Raw genomic sequence first — 21,160 nt, 5'->3', positions numbered from 1 at the left:
AGACAACAATGGACTGGATTGAGTGGAATTCCTTTGGCTAAATGCTGACATCTGTAATACAAATGTCAACCTCCAGTAAGTTGCTTTTGGCTTTTTTGAGTCAGTAAAGACCTAGCCAATGGAGTCTTACTTGTCTTGCCCTAAAACACACATATGGAGTGGCCCAAGAGAGTCATGCCCTAAAGATGTTTATTTCTTGCCACAAATTCAAGGCAACCAAAGGTGAAAAGTAGCAGATGCATGATGAGATGAGCATCACCCATTATGCATATCAGCCTAATGACAGTGCAGCTGGCACTCTTTCTCCCAGATGACCAGTGCTGGCTTCTTATTCCTGACAATCTCAGAAAATGTCTTAAGTAAGTCATGCTATGTCCCCTTGAAAGTAGAATCAAGAGTTTCTTCCAAGGCCTAAAGCAGAATGAGGCCTTGGAGCCTCATTCCTCAACTGAGCTGGAATGAAACATGCTCAGCATCATAGCTTATTCTCTTTGCACTATTTAAGAAAGAGATTACATGGAAAAACGCCACTTTCTTGTAGGCTAAAATGGAAAATTCTACCTGCTTGACAAAAGCCTGAGGGCTGCCAAATAAAAAGATCCATTTGCAAATACAACATTAAAACACCAATACACCTTTTTATAAAAAAAGTCACAACTAAAAACATAGAGAAGATACCAGTGTTTCAGTTACCCGTAGTGTAGACAACTCACAAGATCCATCCACCCCTTATCTACCTGCAGAGGTAGTGTGGCAAACACTGCATCTGCCCTTTAACTGGTGGGCAGAGATGACTCCCAATGCATGTTCTTGGTCACCACTGCCTGCATAACAAAGGCCTGGTATATTTTTGTATATGGTGGCAAACACTGTTTAGTGCCACAGTACACAGCCACTGGCTGGTTGTGTTGGTTTTGCTCGGCCCTTTCTGGTACCAGGGGGCAACAGAGGTGGCCTCTGTGAGAAGTTACTGGAAGCTTCCACGATGTCCAGCAGAGCCAAGCCCTGGTGGCTCTGAGGATGGACATGCTGCTGGGCAAAGCTGGGCCAATGACAGATGATGGTAGTGCCTTTGTGATAACACATTTAAAAAGAAAATCAAACCAAAGTGGGGCACTGTTTTTTCTAGCCAGAGAAGAGGTGAGAACATGTGAGGGAAACAACGTGCAGACACCAAGGTCAGTGGAGAAGGAGGGGCAGAAAGGTGGGTGGTCCAGGCGCTAGAGCTGAAATGCCTCTACAGGCCGTGGTGAAGACCCTGGTGAAGCAGCCGTGCAGCCCATAGGGGTCCATGGGGGATGCAGAGACCCGCCCACAGCCCATGGGGGAGGCGCTCATGCTGCAGCACGTGCTTGGAGGAGGCTGTGATCCAGTGGGAGACACTGTGGAGGGAGGGGGCCCCGCTTGCAGGCTGAAGCAGCCTGCCTTTGGAGGCCTGCACCCCGTGGAAGAGCAACCCATACTGCAGCAGTTTTGGGGGGACTGTTCCCTGAGGGAGGCACTCACCTTGCAGCAGTTTTGGCAGGACTGCTGCTCATGAGATTGGAACCAGGTTGGAGAAGATCACGGAGAACTGTCTCCCGTGGGAAGGGACCCCACGGCATAGCAGGGGAATGACTTGCCTCCCTGAACCAAGCGGTAGAAAACCTCCGGTGACAAACTGACCAAAACCATCACATTGGCAAAAATCATGGATAAGTAAGGATCCCTTTACCCATCTCAATTGTGTTTTTAAAAGCTAGGCTTGAAAGAGATCTATTTGAGATAAGTAGGAAAGATGCATGCAAGAGCTGCAGCCATCTCTCATTTCCCTCAGTGACTTCTCCTTCTTGGATTATCCAACAGCTATTCTCAAGCAAGCAGAGCAAGAGCAGTTCAGAGAGATTATCATATGCAAGGGGTAAAGACCTGTTCCTAAATGTCCTTTTGTTCATGATGAGCACAGTAAAAATTTGTAAAAGTTCATGTCTTGTTAGGCATTTTTAAATGCTACTATACCAGTATTGTTTCTCCTTTCCTACAGATGATGTCTTATAAAATTCCTTTTAAACAGGCTTTGTTTTTCAAAGCAATTTTGATTAGGGGTGATTTATTTAAATTTACAGATTAAATGTACATATACATTAATATACATAGAAAAATAGCATGAGCCCCAGCATCATTCCCTCTCTCTTTGTATGAACAAATCTGCTCCAAAGTGAGAGAAAAAGAGAAAGCAGAATGCTTAGTTATACAAGCGACTGAGTTTATTCCCACTCATTACTTAGAAATCTGTGGTCTGTATAAAATGAAGGATAAGCTTAAAATGCATACTAAAAAATTGTAAATATTAGTAAAAATATTAGTATATTAGTGGAAATAATCCTCAAGTAAAAGTAGAGATTTGTGTATACAGACACTTAATGACCCAAAGTCCTTTCCCACGGGCATGAAACTAACTAATATTTTGAGTTAGTTTCATATATCTGTCCAATGCTTCAGTCTTATCAGTCAAAACATCCATAATTTCTGTTTACTGTGTACATAAAGTAATTATTTGCAGCCCACAGCTTGATGTATTCTTGTATTGCATGCATCCCACATGCATCCACAAAATTAAGCTCCTGCAACACCTCAAAAGGAAAAATTTTTCTGAGGGTGGAGAATAGATCAATGGTGAGAACAAAACCGAGTAAGAATATTCCATCTGTTAAAAATGTCAAGTGGTACACAAACAAGCAAAACCTGATCATACTGCTCCTTAACTATGTTATTACCAAGTATCTATGAGGGAAATTAGCACACTTACTTAAAACACTGCTGCCTATAGTTACAGAGTTTTGATACTTGTCAACTGAAAAAAAGGTTTTAAAAGAAAAGTGTTTTGCAGCAGAGGTATGGTAAATTCATCTGCCAAAGCCTAGAGTGAGCTGAAGGTCCAGCATCAACCAGTGAGCTCCTAGGCAGAGTTTAAGTATCTCTGTATGCTTGCCAGATCTTGGAAATATAAGGTAACCTCTCCAAGGATCACAAATTAAGCTCATTTTGGATAATGCTGAGCTGTTGGCAAACTGCTAGGCAATACTTGTCTCAGGGCCTGCACTGATTATCCAGCCTGACACTGGAGGAAGGAATGCAGCAGAACAAGGAGCAACTTAGTAGTAGAAAAACCAACATGCTAAACTACATCTCTTTTGCTGTGAAGACTCCCAGGTATCATTCTTTCATATTTTGTCCTTTCCAAAATACATCACAAAGCATAAACATCTGGCTGACTGCATTTCCCTATAGCACACATGTAACACATTTCTAAGTAGGAAAAAATCAAGCTGGAAAGGAAAATAAAGGAAGATGAGACATATATGACAATTAAAAACACATCATTAGATCCTAAATTAATTTAAACAGTCCTTGCAACTTGACGTTAGAAGCATATGGCCCATATATATACACAAAATTGATGGTCTTCATTTCTTCTTCACACCTACTTTATTTAATTTCCTGCTTCTCAGCTGCCTCAGAACACGGCATTGCTCAGATGGCAAACACTGCAGCTGTACCAAACTATAGCACATATACATTTACATAAGCCTTTTCAAGCACTGGGCTTTTCTTTTTCTTAATAAGTTATGAATTATTTCTCACCTTCTTTTTTTTTCTAATAGAATCTGCAGAAATGCTCCTACAATGCAGCTGCAGACAAGCCAGAACTCTGAGGTACAAGAGCGGAATTCCCTCTCTTAGGATGTCCAGTCTAAACTTTGCTTTCTTAAAATATTTAGATTTAGATAATACTGGGGATCTCTATTATAAGAAAACAACCCTTCAAACATTCAAACCTTACAATTTCCTCATCCACTATGGTGAGTGTCCCCTTGGCTATTTATAAGCTATGAGCACTGCCATGGTTTATATAAAGCAGTCCTTTATACAAAGAACTGTACCAGCAGTGGTTCCTCATCACAACAGCTCACAAAATCCTGGTTTGTTGCAATCACTCACTAAAGAGACAATTCAGTCTTAGGAGGTATCAACATGAAAGCCAGATGAGTTGTTGCACTTCAATAATCCCACTGATTTGGATGAAGTCCAAATGAGCTATAATCATGTTGCTGCACCATGATTAAATTACTTAAAGGAACCCAACATCTGAGACTTGGCTATGGGATACCTTCTGTAAAGACTGTGAGGGAAACCTGTCTGATTGCATGAGAGTGATGTGTGTGTGGGGAGTCAAGCAGGGCCATCCCCCTATGAGGGGGGTTTGGTGGCAGCAGAAGTCTGGAGTGGTGGGAATGTAATTGCCAGTGGCTCCTGGATGGTCAGAGGAAACTTTCCCTAACAGGACAATGACCTTGGCTTTTCAATTTTGGCATCCTTTCTAGCTCATTGAGTAAGAGCATGCAAGCCAGATTTGCAAGTCAAGCAATAGAGCTTAGTTTCTTAAAATAAAGGAATTTTAAAGCCTTTTCTTCAGACCATTTCCCTATACACTTTGCCTTTACTAAAACTGCTTTTTATGGCTAACATTTCACTTGCTACCATCTATATTCTAGCAGGTCAAAAATTTGCAAAAGAAGGTATAAATTTATGCCAACATGTTTTGTTACATGCATTCTTTGTTACTTGTTTCTATTTTACACTCTTTTCTTGTCACTAAAGTTATTAATGTCTGCTGCCTTTTAGTCAATCTTCCCAAATGAACAGCTGTAAGTCTGCTCATAGGATGAAAGTTACCAAGTCATGACAAGTTTAGCCAGTTGTATTTTCAACTTTTTTTTTATCTAAGAAGGAAGTAGTAAATTTAATTTACTCTCATCTTAGATTCCTTTAGACTTTCCACTAACTTTTCACATTTCAGTCTAGAATTTAACACTAGACCTGGGCCTTCTCCCAAGCCAAAAAAAAAAATAAAAAGGGGGGCAATATAAACTGCTAAACTACTACAGGATTATCTCCCTTTTTGTTGTTGTATTTTGTTGTTACAGTCAGGCTATCACCCAGTCCTACTCTTACGGTATTACGCATGTTCATACAACTCAAAGTAAAACATATTCAGGGTCTTAAAGCCCATTCATAAATGGAGATTAAAAATAACTAGAACAGCAAGATGGAAATAAACCAGCTTGTATAAAAAGCATGCAAAAGTCATTCATTGTTAAGTATTTTTCAGGTTTTCACAAAGGAGATAAATGTTCACAAATATTTTCAAGGAAGACTTTTTTACAAGAAACATCCCGTGTTACACATGAGAAATCACAAAAACCAACACATGCAACTTAGGCAGAAAATGTGGTTAATAACTTGACAATAAACCCTCAAATCAAGATTGCACATATTCCTAACATTTGACTACCTCACTGCTTTGAGGATAGCTTTCATAAGTACACTTTTTACAACTAAGACCATTTTTTCCAAGCAAAAGTACCATTGAAAGCAAGAATAGTGGTCAGTTGGTGACATAAGGTAGAAAAGACTGTTATAAAATCGAAACAATCTAATTTGCCTAATGCATCAAATCCATAAGAGCATCTAGTCTGAAGTCAGGAAACAAGCTTAAGCATATGCCATCAGGGCAAAGATATTGTGAGCAAGGGGAAAATAATTTGAATTCCTGAATAAATATACATTTCAAATCTCTGGAGAACAGCTAATACAGAAAAAAATACTACACATTACTGTAATATTGAGACAAAATACTAAACATTCCCTAAAGTAACTAGGATTCCAGAAGAAGCCACAGATTTCTAAGGTGAATTGACAAATAAAAAAAAAACAAACTAGAAGTGTATGACTAGGGATTTAACTTCTGATTACCAGCATAATCAGACCAAGTTTAACTACCCTGTTGCTTATGCAAGTGCTGTGGGTATGCGAGGGAGAAGGTAACTTGACTTTTCTCAATTTCTGGACCCTAGGAGGTCAAGACTAAATGAATTCCACACCTGAAGTTACGTAGTAAGTATCTCCTTATGAGAGAAAGGGAGAAAAGGCATTTTGTGCGAAAGAAGCTCTATGCTGCAACCTCTTATTCCCATATTTCTTTAAACACATTGACATGCACTTCTGGTATGAACTAGGGCACTGAATTAGCATTATGCTGTTGCCACCCAAAAACTAAACACAGCACAAGTAAGAGTCTTCTAGGAAGACTCTGTTCTGACTAAGAGGATGTTACAGGTTTGGAACATACACAGAAGCCACAGCCAGCAAAATTAATTGTTTTCTCTTTAGCCCAGAGTTTTCTATTGGAATTTGCTTTCAGTGTTTCCTGATGAAGTGCCCTGGTCATTCCTTTCTAAGGTTAGCAAAATGAAAGAGTAATAATTTAAGGCACTCCCCAGTTTGGACAGGAGAAGGTGACCATGTGCATGTGTGTGTGTTGTTGGTATATGTGTGTGTGTGTGTGTTTGAGATTAGCGCACATTCTGATATTCTTCCATGTATTCTAAACAGGAAAACCACTAAGATAAACAAGCTGTTCTCTATTGCAGTTTTCTGCAGCAAAACTCTACCCTTAAGTGTATTGCCCTTAAATGTCAATTTGTTCTAAAGAAGCAAATAATAAACTTTCACAGCACAATTTGCCATCATGTATTTAGTTTATATAACTCTACAAAAAACATGTTAGAAAGTTTCAAAAACAGTAGTGTTGCCTTCTCTGCTACTTCTTTCCACCTGAGAAGAACCCTTCAGCTAACCAGGTGTGCCAGAGAAAGCAAAAAATATTCCTATCCATCATTACCTGCCTTTTAAAATTATTTTTTCCTAGCACAAAGCAAGTTTTCATCTCTGTTCATTCACTTCCTAAAGTGCCATCACTGGGACATGCCATAACTTCTTTCAGATAAAAGTCCCATGGACCGCCTCACAAATCTGTGGACTCTGGTAACAAAGAATCATGGAAAGGCTTGGGATGGAAGGGACATTAAAAATCATCTCATTCCAATCCTACATGCCTCACAGACAGGGACACCTTTCACTAGACCAGGTTGCTCAAGGCCCCATCCAGCCTGGCCTTGAACACTTCCAGGGACAGGGCATCCACAACTTCTTTGGCCAACCCAACTTCTGAATAAAGACCTTCCTAACCTCTAATCTAAACCCACTGTCTATTAGTTTAAAAAAAGTCACTCTTTTTTATAAGTCTCCTTCAAGTCCTGGAAGGCTGCAATGATGTCTCCCTGGGGCCATCTCCTCTCCAGGGTGAACAACCACAAACCTTTCAGCCTGTCATTGTAGGAGAGGGTGTCCAGCCCTCTGACCAGCCTCCACCCTAAAAGTGCTATGCTCTGTTGAGGCCTAAATCTGCCTCTCCACCTCCAAAAGCTTCTATCTGCGAATGAAATCTCTTTTTGAGAAACTACAGTATCAGAAATACGTCAGTGGGCAGACGGCAAAGCCAGGCACATGTCTGCGACTGAATATCTAAAAGCAGCAGTGAAGTGTCATGCTTCACTAAGAGTCTGCATGCAGTAAAAATAATTCTCAACTCTGCCAAAACTTGAGAAATGTGCTTTTTTGAGATACTCTGCTTGAAAAATAAATCATATTTCTTTGCCGTTACAGAACATATCAAAGGGACAAGTACATCAAAGGGCTCAAGATTAAAGATTTGCACCCTTTTAGGGTTCAGCAGGGTACACTACATTTTTAAAAAGGGAGGCAAGGCAGAATTTCATAAGTTACTGTGCTGCAAGTCTACTAACTGAGCCTCATTCAAAATGCCATTTATTTCATTTGAGGACTACAAAATCTCTGCTTGGATTCATAAATATGATTAGCCAGGCACTTCAACAGCTTCACCACAGCAACCAAATTTCTGCCTGGGCCATAAACAACATATTTGGCCTTTTTCATACGTAATGGCAAAAGTCAAAGAGCAACAGTGAATTTCAGTAAAATCAATTACCTTGTTAAGACTTTAAATTGGATTTTTTTTCATAGATTTTAAGACAGATAAGCTCTGTGCAGAGCAGAAAGCATTCACAGACAACTCTCCAACTATAAAGAAGAAGATAGTCACTCACCCAGTTATATCACCTAACAATGTGAGAAGAGGGGGGGAAAAAGTAATTTATTTCAAAACCTGTGAGGATGGGCAGAGGAGGATTTCTAGACAAAACCTCTGCCTTCAGCTCACAGCTGAAAACCTCCCAATGGCCTCAAGACACAAGCACTTTTGGGCTACCACACAGCTCTCAGCTACACTGGCCACTAAAAAGCTCACAAAGAGTTACAGTACAGTATCTGATACAACTTATTTTCCCACTTAGCTGCACTACTAGCCCTTACAGATCTCAAAGCACCTAACTACTTGCAGCATGGGTCCCCTTCTGAAAGCAAGGGAAGCATATCTGGCAGCTTGATTTTGGACATATTGTGCAGGACAGTTTTTAACTGGACTATAAACTGATCCCTGAAAGATAATCTTCCTTGTTCTTGGAGAGCCTTGTAAAAAATCTTTGAAAAAGCCAAAGATAACTCCATGATCATTAACAGTATTTAAATCTTGATACAGGTAATGCTCAACTCAAGGAGTCACTTACTCCTTCTGGTACTCCTAAATCCATTTAACTAAGAGGTGATGAAAACAGTTATACAGCTGACCACTGCTCTTCTCTTGTCCATACAAGCTATGCAGGAAAAAATGCAGCTTCTCTTCTCCCTGGCTTATTTTTCAAGGTGAGACATCAGCTCTACTCAGTGCCAGACAGAATTTATCCAAAAAGAGATGACTGATCACTTTACAGAATAAGGCAACAAAAAACACTATTAATTTTTTTTTTCAATTTGTATTTCACATTTATTTTGCTCTGCTGGAGGGGAGGCAGGCTATCCTTATAGATTATCAGTGGACTTTGCACAGTTTTGGAGAACAGAACTCTTCTGGATAGCATGCTTCTTGTAAATAAACCCCTGTCCATGCTTCATGATTACCCCACCTATCCCACAGCCTTTAAAGGCTACACATGTTATGATTGCATCTGGCTGGGCCAAGCAGTTTCTCCAGTTAGCTCTGCGAAAGTTACATAAACAAGCAAAATGAACAAACCCAAAGGCATCAACTCTGCTCTTAGTACTGAATCTCACCACATATCATTTCTGGTAAAACTACACAGCAGCTTTATCTTGTAGTGATGATAAACTTTTTATTACAGGCTGGAACAGTTCAGTATTCTCTTTGTCTACCAAGTGGTCCAAACCCTGTAAAATTCTAGATAATCATGACCAAATTTTCATTGCTGTTGTTGCAGGAAAAGCAGTCTCTGTTTCAAGTGTTATCTCTATCCTGTCATGCTACCAACTAAACTTTTACATAGAGATATTAATTCACAGGCAGGCAACTCTCAGAAGAAAGCATATGATCAAGGTCATCAAGGTCAATCTCTACATCTGATGTGACTGAGATAAAATGCTTTGTTACACAATCTCTAGCAAAAAGCTCAGGTACTATTAATCAAAAAGAAAAGACTTCAATACATGCAACCCCCTCACATGAGATCATATGAGATCAAACAGCTATAGAGGGAGAAACAAACATGGCCACAGACCCTGACTGAAATAGACGAGCAGCACTAGATTGTTTGTGTCAGCAGCCCAGAGTATCTTTAAAAGCAAGTGATGCATGGCAAACAAAGACCAGAAACATACCCATAAAAATGCAAATTTTTGGCTACAGGACTCAGCAATGAATAAAGCACAATTGTGCAATTTCTGTTGAAAAGTGTTTTTTTCCAAATCTGTCCGTGCAAACATTAGTTCTTCATTGACACAAATATTATGCAAAGGCTGTTACTTCTCAGTCCCACCCTTCCCATAAGCTATGTCTGGATCCATTGAGAATTAATAATATGACTTACATGAAACTGCTTAAAGCAACCAAGAACAAGATCTCTGAAAAATATAAATGCTGTGTCTAGTTTAATCGTGTGCCAGTACTGCTGATGGTGTCTGCAGCTATTAAAGCATACACTCTGTACACAGACAACAGTGACTGGTAGCAATAAGCAGCCCAGCTGGCTGCCCTGCAGTGGGGTAAGAAACCAGATGGTGCTTCTTTAATAAATGCAGGAATTCTTGAAGGGGCTTTCAACATGATCACCATTACACCTTTGTGATAATCAATGAAGATGTGTTTTGATCCTGCATAAATCTGCAGGCACCGTGTCCTTTGGTATCTCTGTAAAATTCTCATCCTATACACTAATACAGCTATCCTAAATATTAGGAAAGCCCATATAACCAGGAGACAACCAATGCAGTTATTGGAAAAGGGAAACAATGTTTCCTCAGAGTCACTACCTTACTCACAGCACATCTTAAGCCCATTGCCCTAATCTTCTGAACAACATCAAATGAGTGCAGTTGCCATGAGAAAATTCTACATTTCAGCTGCACGTCCAGATATTGAGGAGACACTTCTAAAGCCTCCAAATCCATTTCTTTTCTTAGTCTTCTCTGATTCCATTCCCTTTTGCAAACTCTGCTTCTTTTCCTCTTGGTATCACATTCCATTTTCTCACCATTCCTTATATCAAAAAAACTCAAATCCTTTTACAAAAGAAAGGGGGGAAAAGCTAATCAGATTTAAACTTTGCATCCCTGTACTCCAGCAAAACTGACAGACAGTTTTCACAGGAGGCACTCATCTGCTCTTTATCACCATTGAAGGAGAGATGATCTTTAGCAGCAGCACCATCATCCCCAGAAAGCTAGAAGAAGAATGGTCCAGCAGTGAAGCACCTTCTAAGAGCCACAAGGAATCAGTTATGTATTGATATAAGAAAGCTTGGGGTGCTCCCAAACTTCTCAACTAACACTCCCAAACTTCTCAACTAACAGCCATGTTCTACTCAATATATCAGTCAAACCTTCAAAAGTTGTTTAAATTTAAACAATACAGCTTTTGGAGATGACACTTGAGTTTCTGTCAGTATTTATTACCAATGTATACTAAAGAAAGTTTCTTAACTAGTAATCATCAAAAGGTTCCATTGAGGATAGGCAATTTTAAAAGATAAGTATAAAAGAGTCATAAAACCATATCACTCCTCTACAACACTATGCCCACTACAAACCCATACGTAATGCATTTCAAAGTCCTAAAGTGTTTCAATTTAATTCTCTGTTCTCAACCAGAAACCATGTTTTCTCATTAACTATCTCAGCTCTAGCAACTTGACCTGCAATTTGATACCCTGCCCTGTACAAGATGAAGATCCCAGCTACATATATCCTACAAACATTCTGAAATCCACTTAGTCACAGAGATAAGAGGAAATACAGACTTTAACAGTCAAATTCAGTAGCAGCAGTAAGAAGAGTAGCTACTGTCCTGAAAGGGAACCACAAATAGGAAATGAGTCATGCTCAAAACATGAACACTTATCAATTGTAAAAAAATTAAATGTTAGTTTATTTGCAGACTGCATCTCTTTTAGCGCTCAGTTTTACTGGGGTTTCTTGAGATCAAATCTATCAAAAAATGCAGGCAGTTGCTAGAGATCTTTTTTTTTCAGTGGCTTCTCTCAGTCCTTCCGTTTTGTGCCTTCAGCATGCTAGAATTACATGTTGATAAAACAGTATCATCCAGCAAGGCCTGGAACAGGATTTCATTTAACTAACTTAACTCACAGAGTTCTGCTGTGTTCCATTTGGACTGGAGACCCTGTGTACCTTGCAGAGTTAGTCAGGTTAGCATGAGGTGACACACAAGTCCACACAACTCCTCTATCCTTCATTATAGGCAGTCCAGAATTGACATTGTTAAGCTACATAGATCCCTTTGTGACCAGTGACACAAATAAACAATAATAAAGGGAATGTATTAAGGATGCAACTACAAACAACTCAATTTGCCATGCTGGAAAATTTGTCAGACATACAGTAAATAAAAGGAAAACAGGAAGCCTAAATGAAATATTTGTATATTTTAAGCCCACATATTTTTAATCACCCATTCCATCACAAATATATGCAATTAAGGAGACCTCTGGTTGGAGTTTGTGGAGGGGTTTTTTTGTTTGGTTTTCCAGGGGTATGTTTTCTTAGCTATTACTTAAGGATAGCAGTGATCATGACCCCATTTCCACTCCTTCAGAGTGTGCAGGGCTCTCTTTGAGGCTTCTAACGTCATGTAGTCTTGTGGATTACACCATCTTTTTCAGAAAAGCACAGGGATTATCTTCCTCCACTACTTTTCATTCTCCCTTACAAGAATTCCTGTTATTCTTCGAACAGTGAAAAATGGCTGCTTATATCACATAGAAAACCAGGAGCCTTGTTTGTTAACCAGCTATTTTGCTTTAAGTTGATGGTATTTTTTTAGACATGTTTAAATGTTTCTCTTGACTATAAAAATCCAATTTCTCAAGAATTTTCCAGAAGAACAGTTTTTACCTTTGAATATCCAAAATTAGCTAGAAATGTCACAAAATTTTAAATAGTTTCTTGGGCATATATAGCTCTTTAATGAATTCTGTGTAGTATCCAAAAACTACAAAACCTATTAAGAAAGAAATCATTATTGGGTTAAGATAGGCACATGGCTCCTTTTGATCCAAACTCAACAAATTGAAATCTAATCAGATGTGTTCATTGGAGAAAGACCAGGATTACTAAATTCAGTGATACATTTTGTAAGTAAAGGTAATCTTATAGGCCTACATTTTCTTTAACAAGCTTTTCTACAGCAGACAGCAATGGTTGTTCTAGAAACAAAAAAAAAATGTAGAAGAAAAGTAGTTTCTTCACAGAGATCCACACAATTTAACAGGACAGCATTTCCTCTTTGGTGCCCTTATTTATTTTATTTTCTCTCAACAGCCATGCACAAAATGTTGATAGAGTTAAAGGATGAATTTTATCTCCCATTCTCAGAGATTTTAGGTACAAAAAAGCTTCCTGGAAAAGTTTATACATTTAGAAAAAGCTGGATGTGCTGTATTCTCAAAACAAGAGAGTACCAAGTGTTATACATTAATTTAGGTCAAACTCATCTATGGGAAGAAGTCCTTCTGTAAGGACTGGTGATAAAGATTAGTGTTTATAAGACATATGTGGTTTAAAAGATAAATGTCCTTCCTATGTAATCTTAAAATCCATTCTATACCTTTTTAATGTAGAAGAAAATTGTGCTGACTCTGAAGACAACAGCACCTGGGTGGCATTTCTTTAACACCTGCCAAATTAGGATAACTACAGTCCTAGCAAGCTCTAGATAAAGAGTTTGTCACAGGAAAAACAGACCCTTTCTAAGTCTTAGCCTGGAAAGCACTCTTTGTATCCCTAGGACTATGATGCATGTGGAATTAAGTTATCCCACTGCTGCTTTCAAGCCCAGATGAAATTCACAGGATTCTTCAAATCCAAGAGCCCAATTATTTCATTGCAGGCGTATCGTTATCCGGCCATCCCCATGCAGATTGTATTGCTAGTCTTTTGGGCATTCAGACCTTAAACAAAATTAAACACTAAACCTGCTGTTCCTAATAAAACAATATGTTGTCTCCTTGGGAATAATACCTGTAGCAACAAACCAAGGCAAAAGGAGAAAGAAAACAAAGAAAGAAATTAAATACAAGAGAGAAAAAGGAGAAAGAAAAGAAAGAAAGAAATTAAATACAAGAGAGAAAAACAGAGAAAGGGAGGGGAGGGGAGGGAGGGAGGAAGGGAGGGAGGGAGGGAGGGAGGGAGGGAGGGAGGGAGGGAGGGAGGGAGGGAGGGAGGGAGGGAGGGAGGGAGGGAGGGAGGGAGGGAGGGAGGGAGGGAGGGAGGAAGGAAGGAAGGAAGGAAGGAAGGAAGGAAGGAAGGAAGGAAGGAAGGAAGGAAGGAAGGAAGGAAGGAAGGAAGGAAGGAAGGAAGGAAGGAAGGAAGGAAGGAAGGAAGGAAGGAAGGAAGGAAGGAAGGAAGGAAGGAAGGAAGGAAGGAAGGAAGGAAGTGGCGGAAGGAAGTGGCGGAAGGAAGTGGCGGAAGGAAGGAAGGAAGTGGCGGAAGGAAGTGGCGGAAGGAAGGAAGTGGCGGAAGGAAGTGGCGGAAGGAAGTGGCGGAAGGAAGTGGCGGAAGGAAGTGGCGGAAGGAAGTGGCGGAAGGAAGTGGCGGAAGGAAGGAAGGAAGGAAGGAAGGAAGTGGCGGAAGGAAGTGGCGGAAGGAAGGAAGGAAGGAAGTGGCGGAAGGAAGTGGCGGAAGGAAGTGGCGGAAGGAAGTGGCGGAAGGAAGTGGCGGAAGGAAGTGGCGGAAGGAAGGAAGGAAGGAAGGAAGGAAGGAAGGAAGGAAGGAAGGAAGGAAGGAAGGAAGGAAGGAAGGAAGGAAGGAAGGAAGGAAGGAAGGAAGGAAGGAAGGAAGTGGCGGAAGGAAGTGGCGGAAGGAAGTGGCGGAAGGAAGTGGCGGAAGGAAGTGGCGGAAGGAAGTGGCGGAAGGAAGTGGCGGAAGGAAGTGGCGGAAGGAAGGAAGTGGCGGAAGGAAGGAAGGAAGTGGCGGAAGGAAGGAAGTGGCGGAAGGAAGGAAGTGGCGGAAGGAAGGAAGGAAGGAAGGAAGGAAGGAAGGAAGGAAGGAAGGAAGGAAGGAAGGAAGGAAGGAAGGAAGGAAGGAAGGAAGGAAGGAAGGAAGGAAGGAAGGAAGGAAGGAAGGAAGGAAGGAAGGAAGGAAGGAAGGAAGGAAGGAAGGAAGTGGCGGAAGGAAGTGGCGGAAGGAAGTGGCGGAAGGAAGGAAGGAAGGAGCGGAAGGAAGGAAGGAAGGAAGTGGCGGAAGGAAGGAAGGAAGGAAGTGGCGGAAGGAAGGAAGGAAGGAAGTGGCGGAAGGAAGGAAGGAAGTGGCGGAAGGAAGTGGCGGAAGGAAGTGGCGGAAGGAAGGAAGTGGCGGAAGGAAGTGGCGGAAGGAAGGAAGGAAGTGGCGGAAGGAAGGAAGTGGCGGAAGGAAGGAAGTGGCGGAAGGAAGTGGCGGAAGGAAGTGGCGGAAGGAAGTGGCGGAAGGAAGGAAGTGGCGGAAGGAAGTGGCGGAAGGAAGTGGCGGAAGGAAGTGGCGGAAGGAAGTGGCGGAAGGAAGTGGCGGAAGGAAGGAAGTGGCGGAAGGAAGGAAGTGGCGGAAGGAAGGAAGTGGCGGAAGGAAGGAAGTGGCGGAAGGAAGTGGCGGAGGAAGTGGCGGAAGGAAGTGGCGGAAGGAAGGAAGGAAGGAAGGAAGGAAGGAAGGAAGGAAGGAAGGAAGGAAGGAAGGAAGGAAGGAAGGAAGGAAGGAAGGAAGGAAGGAAGGAAGGAAGGAAGGAAGGAAGGAAGGAAGGAAGGAAGTAAGTGGCGGAAGGAAGGAAGGAAGGAAGTGGCGGAAGGAAGGAAGGAAGGAAGGAAGGAAGGAAGGAAGGAAGGAAGGAAGGAAGGAAGGAAGGAAGGAAGGAAGGAAGGAAGTGGCGGAAGGAAGGAAGGAAGGAGCGGAAGGAAGGAAGGAAGGAAGGAAGGAAGTGGCGGAAGGAAGGAAGGAAGGAAGGAAGGAAGGAAGGAAGGAAGTGGCGGAAGGAAGTGGCGGAAGGAAGTGGCGGAAGGAAGGAAGGAAGTGGCGGAAGGAAGTGGCGGAAGGAAGTGGCGGAAGGAAGGAAGGAAGGAAGGAAGGAAGGAAGGAAGGAAGGAAGGAAGGAAGGAAGGAAGGAAGGAAGGAAGGAAGGAAGGAAGGAAGGAAGGAAGGAAGGAAGGAAGGAAGGAAGGAAGGAAGGAAGGAAGGAAGGAAGGAAGGAAGTGGCGGAAGGAAGTGGCGGAAGGAAGGAAGTGGCGGAAGGAAGTGGCGGAAGGAAGTGGCGGAAGGAAGTGGCGGAAGGAAGGAAGTGGCGGAAGGAAGGAAGGAAGTGGCGGAAGGAAGGAAGTGGCGGAAGGAAGTGGCGGAAGGAAGGAAGTGGCGGAAGGAAGTGGCGGAAGGAAGTGGCGGAAGGAAGTGGCGGAAGGAAGTGGCGGAAGGAAGTGGCGGAAGGAAGTGGCGGAAGGAAGTGGCGGAAGGAAGGAAGGAAGGAAGGAAGGAAGGAAGGAAGGAAGGAAGGAAGGAAGGAAGGAAGGAAGGAAGGAAGGAAGGAAGGAAGGAAGGAAGGAAGGAAGGAAGGAAGGAAGGAAGGAAGTGGCGGAAGGAAGGAAGGAAGTGGCGGAAGGAAGGAAGGAAGTGGCGGAAGGAAGGAAGGAAGTGGCGGAAGGAAGGAAGGAAGGAAGGAAGGAAGGAAGGAAGGAAGGAAGGAAGGAAGGAAGGAAGGAAGGAAGGAAGGAAGGAAGGAAGGAAGGAAGGAAGGAAGGAAGGAAGGAAGGAAGGAAGGAAGGAAGGAAGGAAGGAAGGAAGGAAGTGGCGGAAGGAAGGAAGGAAGTGGCGGAAGGAAGGAAGTGGCGGAAGGAAGGAAGGAAGTGGCGGAAGGAAGGAAGGAAGTGGCGGAAGGAAGGAAGTGGCGGAAGGAAGTGGCGGAAGGAAGTGGCGGAAGGAAGTGGCGGAAGGAAGTGGCGGAAGGAAGGAAGTAAGTGGCGGAAGGAAGTGGCAGAAAGAAGTGGTGGAAGGAAGGAAGTGGCGGAAGGAAGTGGCGGAAGGAAGGAAGTGGCGGAAGGAAGTGGCGGAAGGAAGTGGCGGAAGGAAGGAAGGAAGTGGCGGAAGGAAGGAAGGAAGGAAGGAAGGAAGGAAGGAAGGAAGGAAGGAAGGAAGGAAGGAAGGAAGGAAGGAAGGAAGGAAGGAAGGAAGGAAGGAAGGAAGGAAGGAAGGAAGGAAGGAAGGAAGGAAGTGGCGGAAGGAAGTGGCGGAAGTGGCGGAAGGAAGTGGCGGAAGGAAGTGGCGGAAGGAAGGAAGTGGCGGAAGGAAGTGGCGGAAGGAAGTGGCGGAAGGAAGTGGCGGAAGGAAGGAAGGAAGTGGCGGAAGGAAGTGGCGGAAGGAAGGAAGTGGCGGAAGGAAGGAAGGAAGTGGCGGAAGGAAGGAAGTGGCGGAAGGAAGTGGCGGAAGGAAGTGGCGGAAGGAAGTGGCGGAAGGAAGTGGCGGAAGGAAGTGGCGGAAGGAAGTGGCGGAAGGAAGTGGCGGAAGGAAGGAAGGAAGGAAGGAAGGAAGGAAGGAAGGAAGGAAGGAAGGAAGGAAGGAAGGAAGGAAGGAAGGAAGGAAGGAAGTGGCGGAAGGAAGTGGCGGAGAGAAGTGGCGGAAGGAAGGAAGTGGCGGAAGGAAGTGGCGGAAGGAAGTGGCGGAAGGAAGTGGCGGAAGGAAGGAAGGAAGGAAGGAAGGAAGGAAGGAAGGAAGGAAGGAAGGAAGGAAGGAAGGAAGGAAGGAAGGAAGGAAGGAAGGAAGGAAGGAAGGAAGGAAGGAAGGAAGGAAGGAAGGAAGTGGCGGAAGGAAGTGGCGGAAGGAAGGAAGTGGCGGAAGGAAGGAAGGAAGTGGCGGAAGGAAGTGGCGGAAGGAAGCGGCGGAAGGAAGGAAGTGGCGGAAGGAAGGAAGTGGCGGAAGGAAGTGGCGGAAGGAAGTGGCGGAAGGAAGTGGCGGAAGGAAGGAAGTGGCGGAAGGAAGTGGCGGAAGGAAGTGGCGGAAGGAAGTAAGGAAGTGGCGGAAGGAAGTGGCGGAAGGAAGTGGCGGAAGGAAGGAAGTGGCGGAAGGAAGTGGCGGAAGGAAGTGGCGGAAGGAAGGAAGGAAGTGGCGGAAGGAAGTGGCGGAAGGAAGGAAGGAAGGAAGTGGCGGAAGGAAGTGGCGGAAGGAAGTGGCGGAAGGAAGGAAGAAAGTGGCGGAAGGAAGTGGCGGAAGGAAGTGGCGGAAGGAAGTGGCGGAAGGAAGTGGCGGAAGGAAGTGGCGGAAGGAAGGAAGGAAGGAAGGAAGGAAGGAAGGAAGGAAGGAAGGAAGGAAGGAAGGAAGGAAGGAAGGAAGGAAGGAAGGAAGGAAGGAAGGAAGGAAGGAAGGAAGGAAGTGGCGGAAGGAAGTGGCGGAAGGAAGTGGCGGAAGGAAGTGGCGGAAGGAAGTGGCGGAAGGAAGTGGCGGAAGGAAGTGGCGGAAGGAAGTGGCGGAAGGAAGTGGCGGAAGGAAGTGGCGGAAGGAAGTGGCGGAAGGAAGGAAGGAAGGAAGGAAGTGGCGGAAGGGGCGGAAGGAAAGAAGGAAGGAAGGAAGGAAGGAAGGAAGGAAGGAAGGAAGGAAGGAAGGAAGGAAGGAAGGAAGGAAGGAAGGAAGGAAGGAAGGAAGGAAGGAAGGAAGGAAGGAAGGAAGGAAGGAAGGAAGGAAGGAAGGAAGGAAGGAAGGAAGGAAGGAAGGAAGGAAGGAAGGAAGGAAGGAAGGAAGGAAGGAAGGAAGGAAGGAAGGAAGGAAGGAAGGAAGGAAGGAAGGAAGGAAGGAAAAGAGAGAAAGAGAAAAAGAGAGAAAGAGAGAAAAAGACCTGGCTGACCAAACATTAAAAAAATGTATTTTCCTGGCAGCAGGTCTTGAAGGTACTCAGAGTCACGAATCATGCCAAGCAAGAAGATCTGAACTTCTACCTATCAGGAAATCAAACATCTGAAACCAAAGCAGCACCACTTCGATTGGTTGAATAACTTTTTTAAAAGAGTAGAATGTATTAAGGCCAAAGTAAGGAAGGACATGAATGAACTGACCTTGACATATGCTAGGTAATGCTCGCACTTTTCCTGCATGAATGACAGTTGCAACTTCTCTGTAATCTGTCCTGCTGTCTCTCCAGAAGTCACAAAATAAACTCTGGGTTGCTGGCTCTTTTCCTTCTTTGCCACATCAGCAGTCAAGTTATAATTCAAACCTGTTTTAAAAAGGAAGAAGAAGAAAACAAAGGATGACAGTGAACAATAGTAATTTTCCAGCCACCTATCAATGGAACGTGTTACCTCCAGGGCATCTGTGCAACCCTTGAGGGCCCTCAATCAATCACTAAGTTTCCTGCGGCTACAGAAAATCAGATCCAATTACAAACATAATCCCATGTTTAATATGTAATATATGTTATGAAATAATTCATGCTTAAAGAGAGAATGTATTTTATAAGATTGTAAACTCCAAATGAGTCTCTGACCACAAGCAGCCCAGAGGCAGATGTCTTCTTTGGAATCTCAAAACTCCTGAAGGCAGCAGGAGAACAATACACCATTTACTTATGAACAGATATGACCAGCACGATGATTGCCACTATACCAACGTCCCAGGACAATCATCACCCAACTGATACCATGGATTGAGATAGCAGAAGTCACCAGAAGGGTACATCTAAATACTCGATTTCCCCTGACACACACAGACCAGCACCGGCCACTGCCCCGGAAACAGTGATTATCCAGCTCTGCAGAGTGAAAGAAACTTTCATGCATATGCAGAGTTACAAAAGAAATCGGGGGACATCTGCCTCAGGCATAAAAAACTGTATTAAACAGTTTCTTATAAACAGAGGGAGATCTGATGCGATAGAGGTCGGATCCAGGTTCACCCAGCGCCAATCCCGGGCTCGATGCTGTCTCTTTGGCTGTGGGTTTTTGAGGACCATATTTTGGTAGCAGAAAAATAAAAACTTTTTGCATTTTGATAATTTGGCTTTTCGAATGATCATTTATAACAATATAGCTATTATTCCCAGCCTATCCTTTCCCATAGGAAATTGTGTAATAATGCATCTAGAAACATATACTTAACAGAAAAGAAACCGCAAAAAACCAACAAACAAAAGAAAAAATCCCTACAAAACCCCAGATGTTTAAACTGTGTTTCTGACAAAACAAGCAAAAAAAGGCAACACAAACAACAGCAGCAACCTGAAACCTTCTAAAACAGCACAAATCATGCAAATGACAACAAGGATGTGGCACTTCCTGACAATTATTTTCGTTATTTTCAGTCATCTTAGCAATGAATCTTAGCATTCATACCATATACTTAGCCCCCCACAACTTTGTTGCTTCCAAAAAGCAACCTGGAGCAGTGGGTGGTTAGGGTGATAACTGGCCAAACTTATCACTGCTCGTTGTGTAAATTCTTCCTGCTCACTCCAGTAGGAGATCATAAGACAAGTTTTCACTAGCAAATTAATCTTCCAAGTAATGCCTTCAAACATTTGCCTAGCAGCTCTGAGTTTTCTCTCTTTCTACTGAGGATCTACCGGCCCAAATTCACACAATGAAAATAAAACTCTGGCATTAATTTTATGAGCTCAGAAGAAGGGCTCAATTCTTCTACTGACTATTTATTTTTCATAAGTTAAATGCCTAAAAGCTTTGATAATGGCTCCCTCTGAGAAATTTTTGCTCGTATCTTCAAGATGGCTGCTAACCAGGAGACCAGGTGAATTATTCCAGCCAGTAAGAGATACACCAAGTAAATGGCAGCAGGCATTTTATAACAGATTTTCATCCTAAACAGCATATATATGGTTGTGATGCAAGAGTCATCCCACAGGACTGAAAGCACCCCTGAAGCAGTGAGGAGTGAGAAGAGATCAGGCCATGGCCACAAGCTAAAAAACATGAAACACAGCTGGCTGTGTTAGTGGACAGGTGGCACACTCTGAACCACTTGGAATATCCCTTCCTCCCCCACTAAGATAATGACAAAGCACACAGACAGCAGGAGGCAAATGCTCCTCAGGAATAAGCACATCTGTAAATGCTTGCTAAACTCCTAGCTATAGTACTGATTTGCCAGGGGGTAAGTGGGAGGAACCACATGAAAACAATGAAGAACTTACTAAATAATTACACTAAAGCATTGGAAAATGAATGTGTTTCTTTGATGTCTCTGACAGTAATTATGAGAAGAAAATGGTTCATGAACTTTGCTTGCAAAGAAAATTCTTATGTAACGGAATCATTAAAAAAAGTCCTTGCAAATGAGAACATACAGGACATTCTCTGCATTCCCTTCCAAAAAGCTTTCTTTTTCCCAGTACTTCCCACCTTGTTTTGAATCCTCTCTCATAGTGTTTTCATTGGGTCTAAGTAGGGAGCGATCCACACTGCTCCATACACTGAACAGCACATCCCTGCAGCACATCTGCTTCTGAGGCATTCTGAGGGCAGCACTGACTCATACCTGCCTCCAAACAGACTGAAAAAATGAGAGACAGAAATAATACCCCTGCACCAAACTATAGCTGCACACAGCTTAGAAGATGAGAGTCTGCTTTTTAAAAGTTTGCAGTAAGGGATGTTTTTTCAGTCCTAGGAACATGTTTAAAGAGTGAAAATATCAAACAGCCTATTATCCTACACTAAAT

At 43.0% G+C, this 21,160-nt stretch overlaps 1 protein-coding gene across 2 annotated transcripts in view; it reads right to left on the bottom strand.

Annotated features, from left to right (window-relative positions):
• Positions 1 to 21,160, bottom strand: part of ITGA9 (integrin subunit alpha 9) — a 215,709-nt gene that overhangs the window by 144,961 nt on the left and 49,588 nt on the right. For both annotated transcript variants that reach the window (XM_058034571.1, XM_058034562.1), the window contains exon 15: positions 18,543 to 18,703. In XM_058034571.1, coding sequence (XP_057890554.1) covers positions 18,543 to 18,703 — 161 coding nt within the window. The remainder of the gene's footprint in view (positions 1 to 18,542; positions 18,704 to 21,160) is intronic.

Source organism: Melospiza georgiana, chromosome 1 (genome assembly GCF_028018845.1).
Source record: "Melospiza georgiana isolate bMelGeo1 chromosome 1, bMelGeo1.pri, whole genome shotgun sequence".
Lineage (NCBI taxonomy): Eukaryota > Metazoa > Chordata > Aves > Passeriformes > Passerellidae > Melospiza > Melospiza georgiana.
Note: the sequence above shows the minus strand (reverse complement) of the source record. Positions and strands in the feature narration are given on the sequence as shown.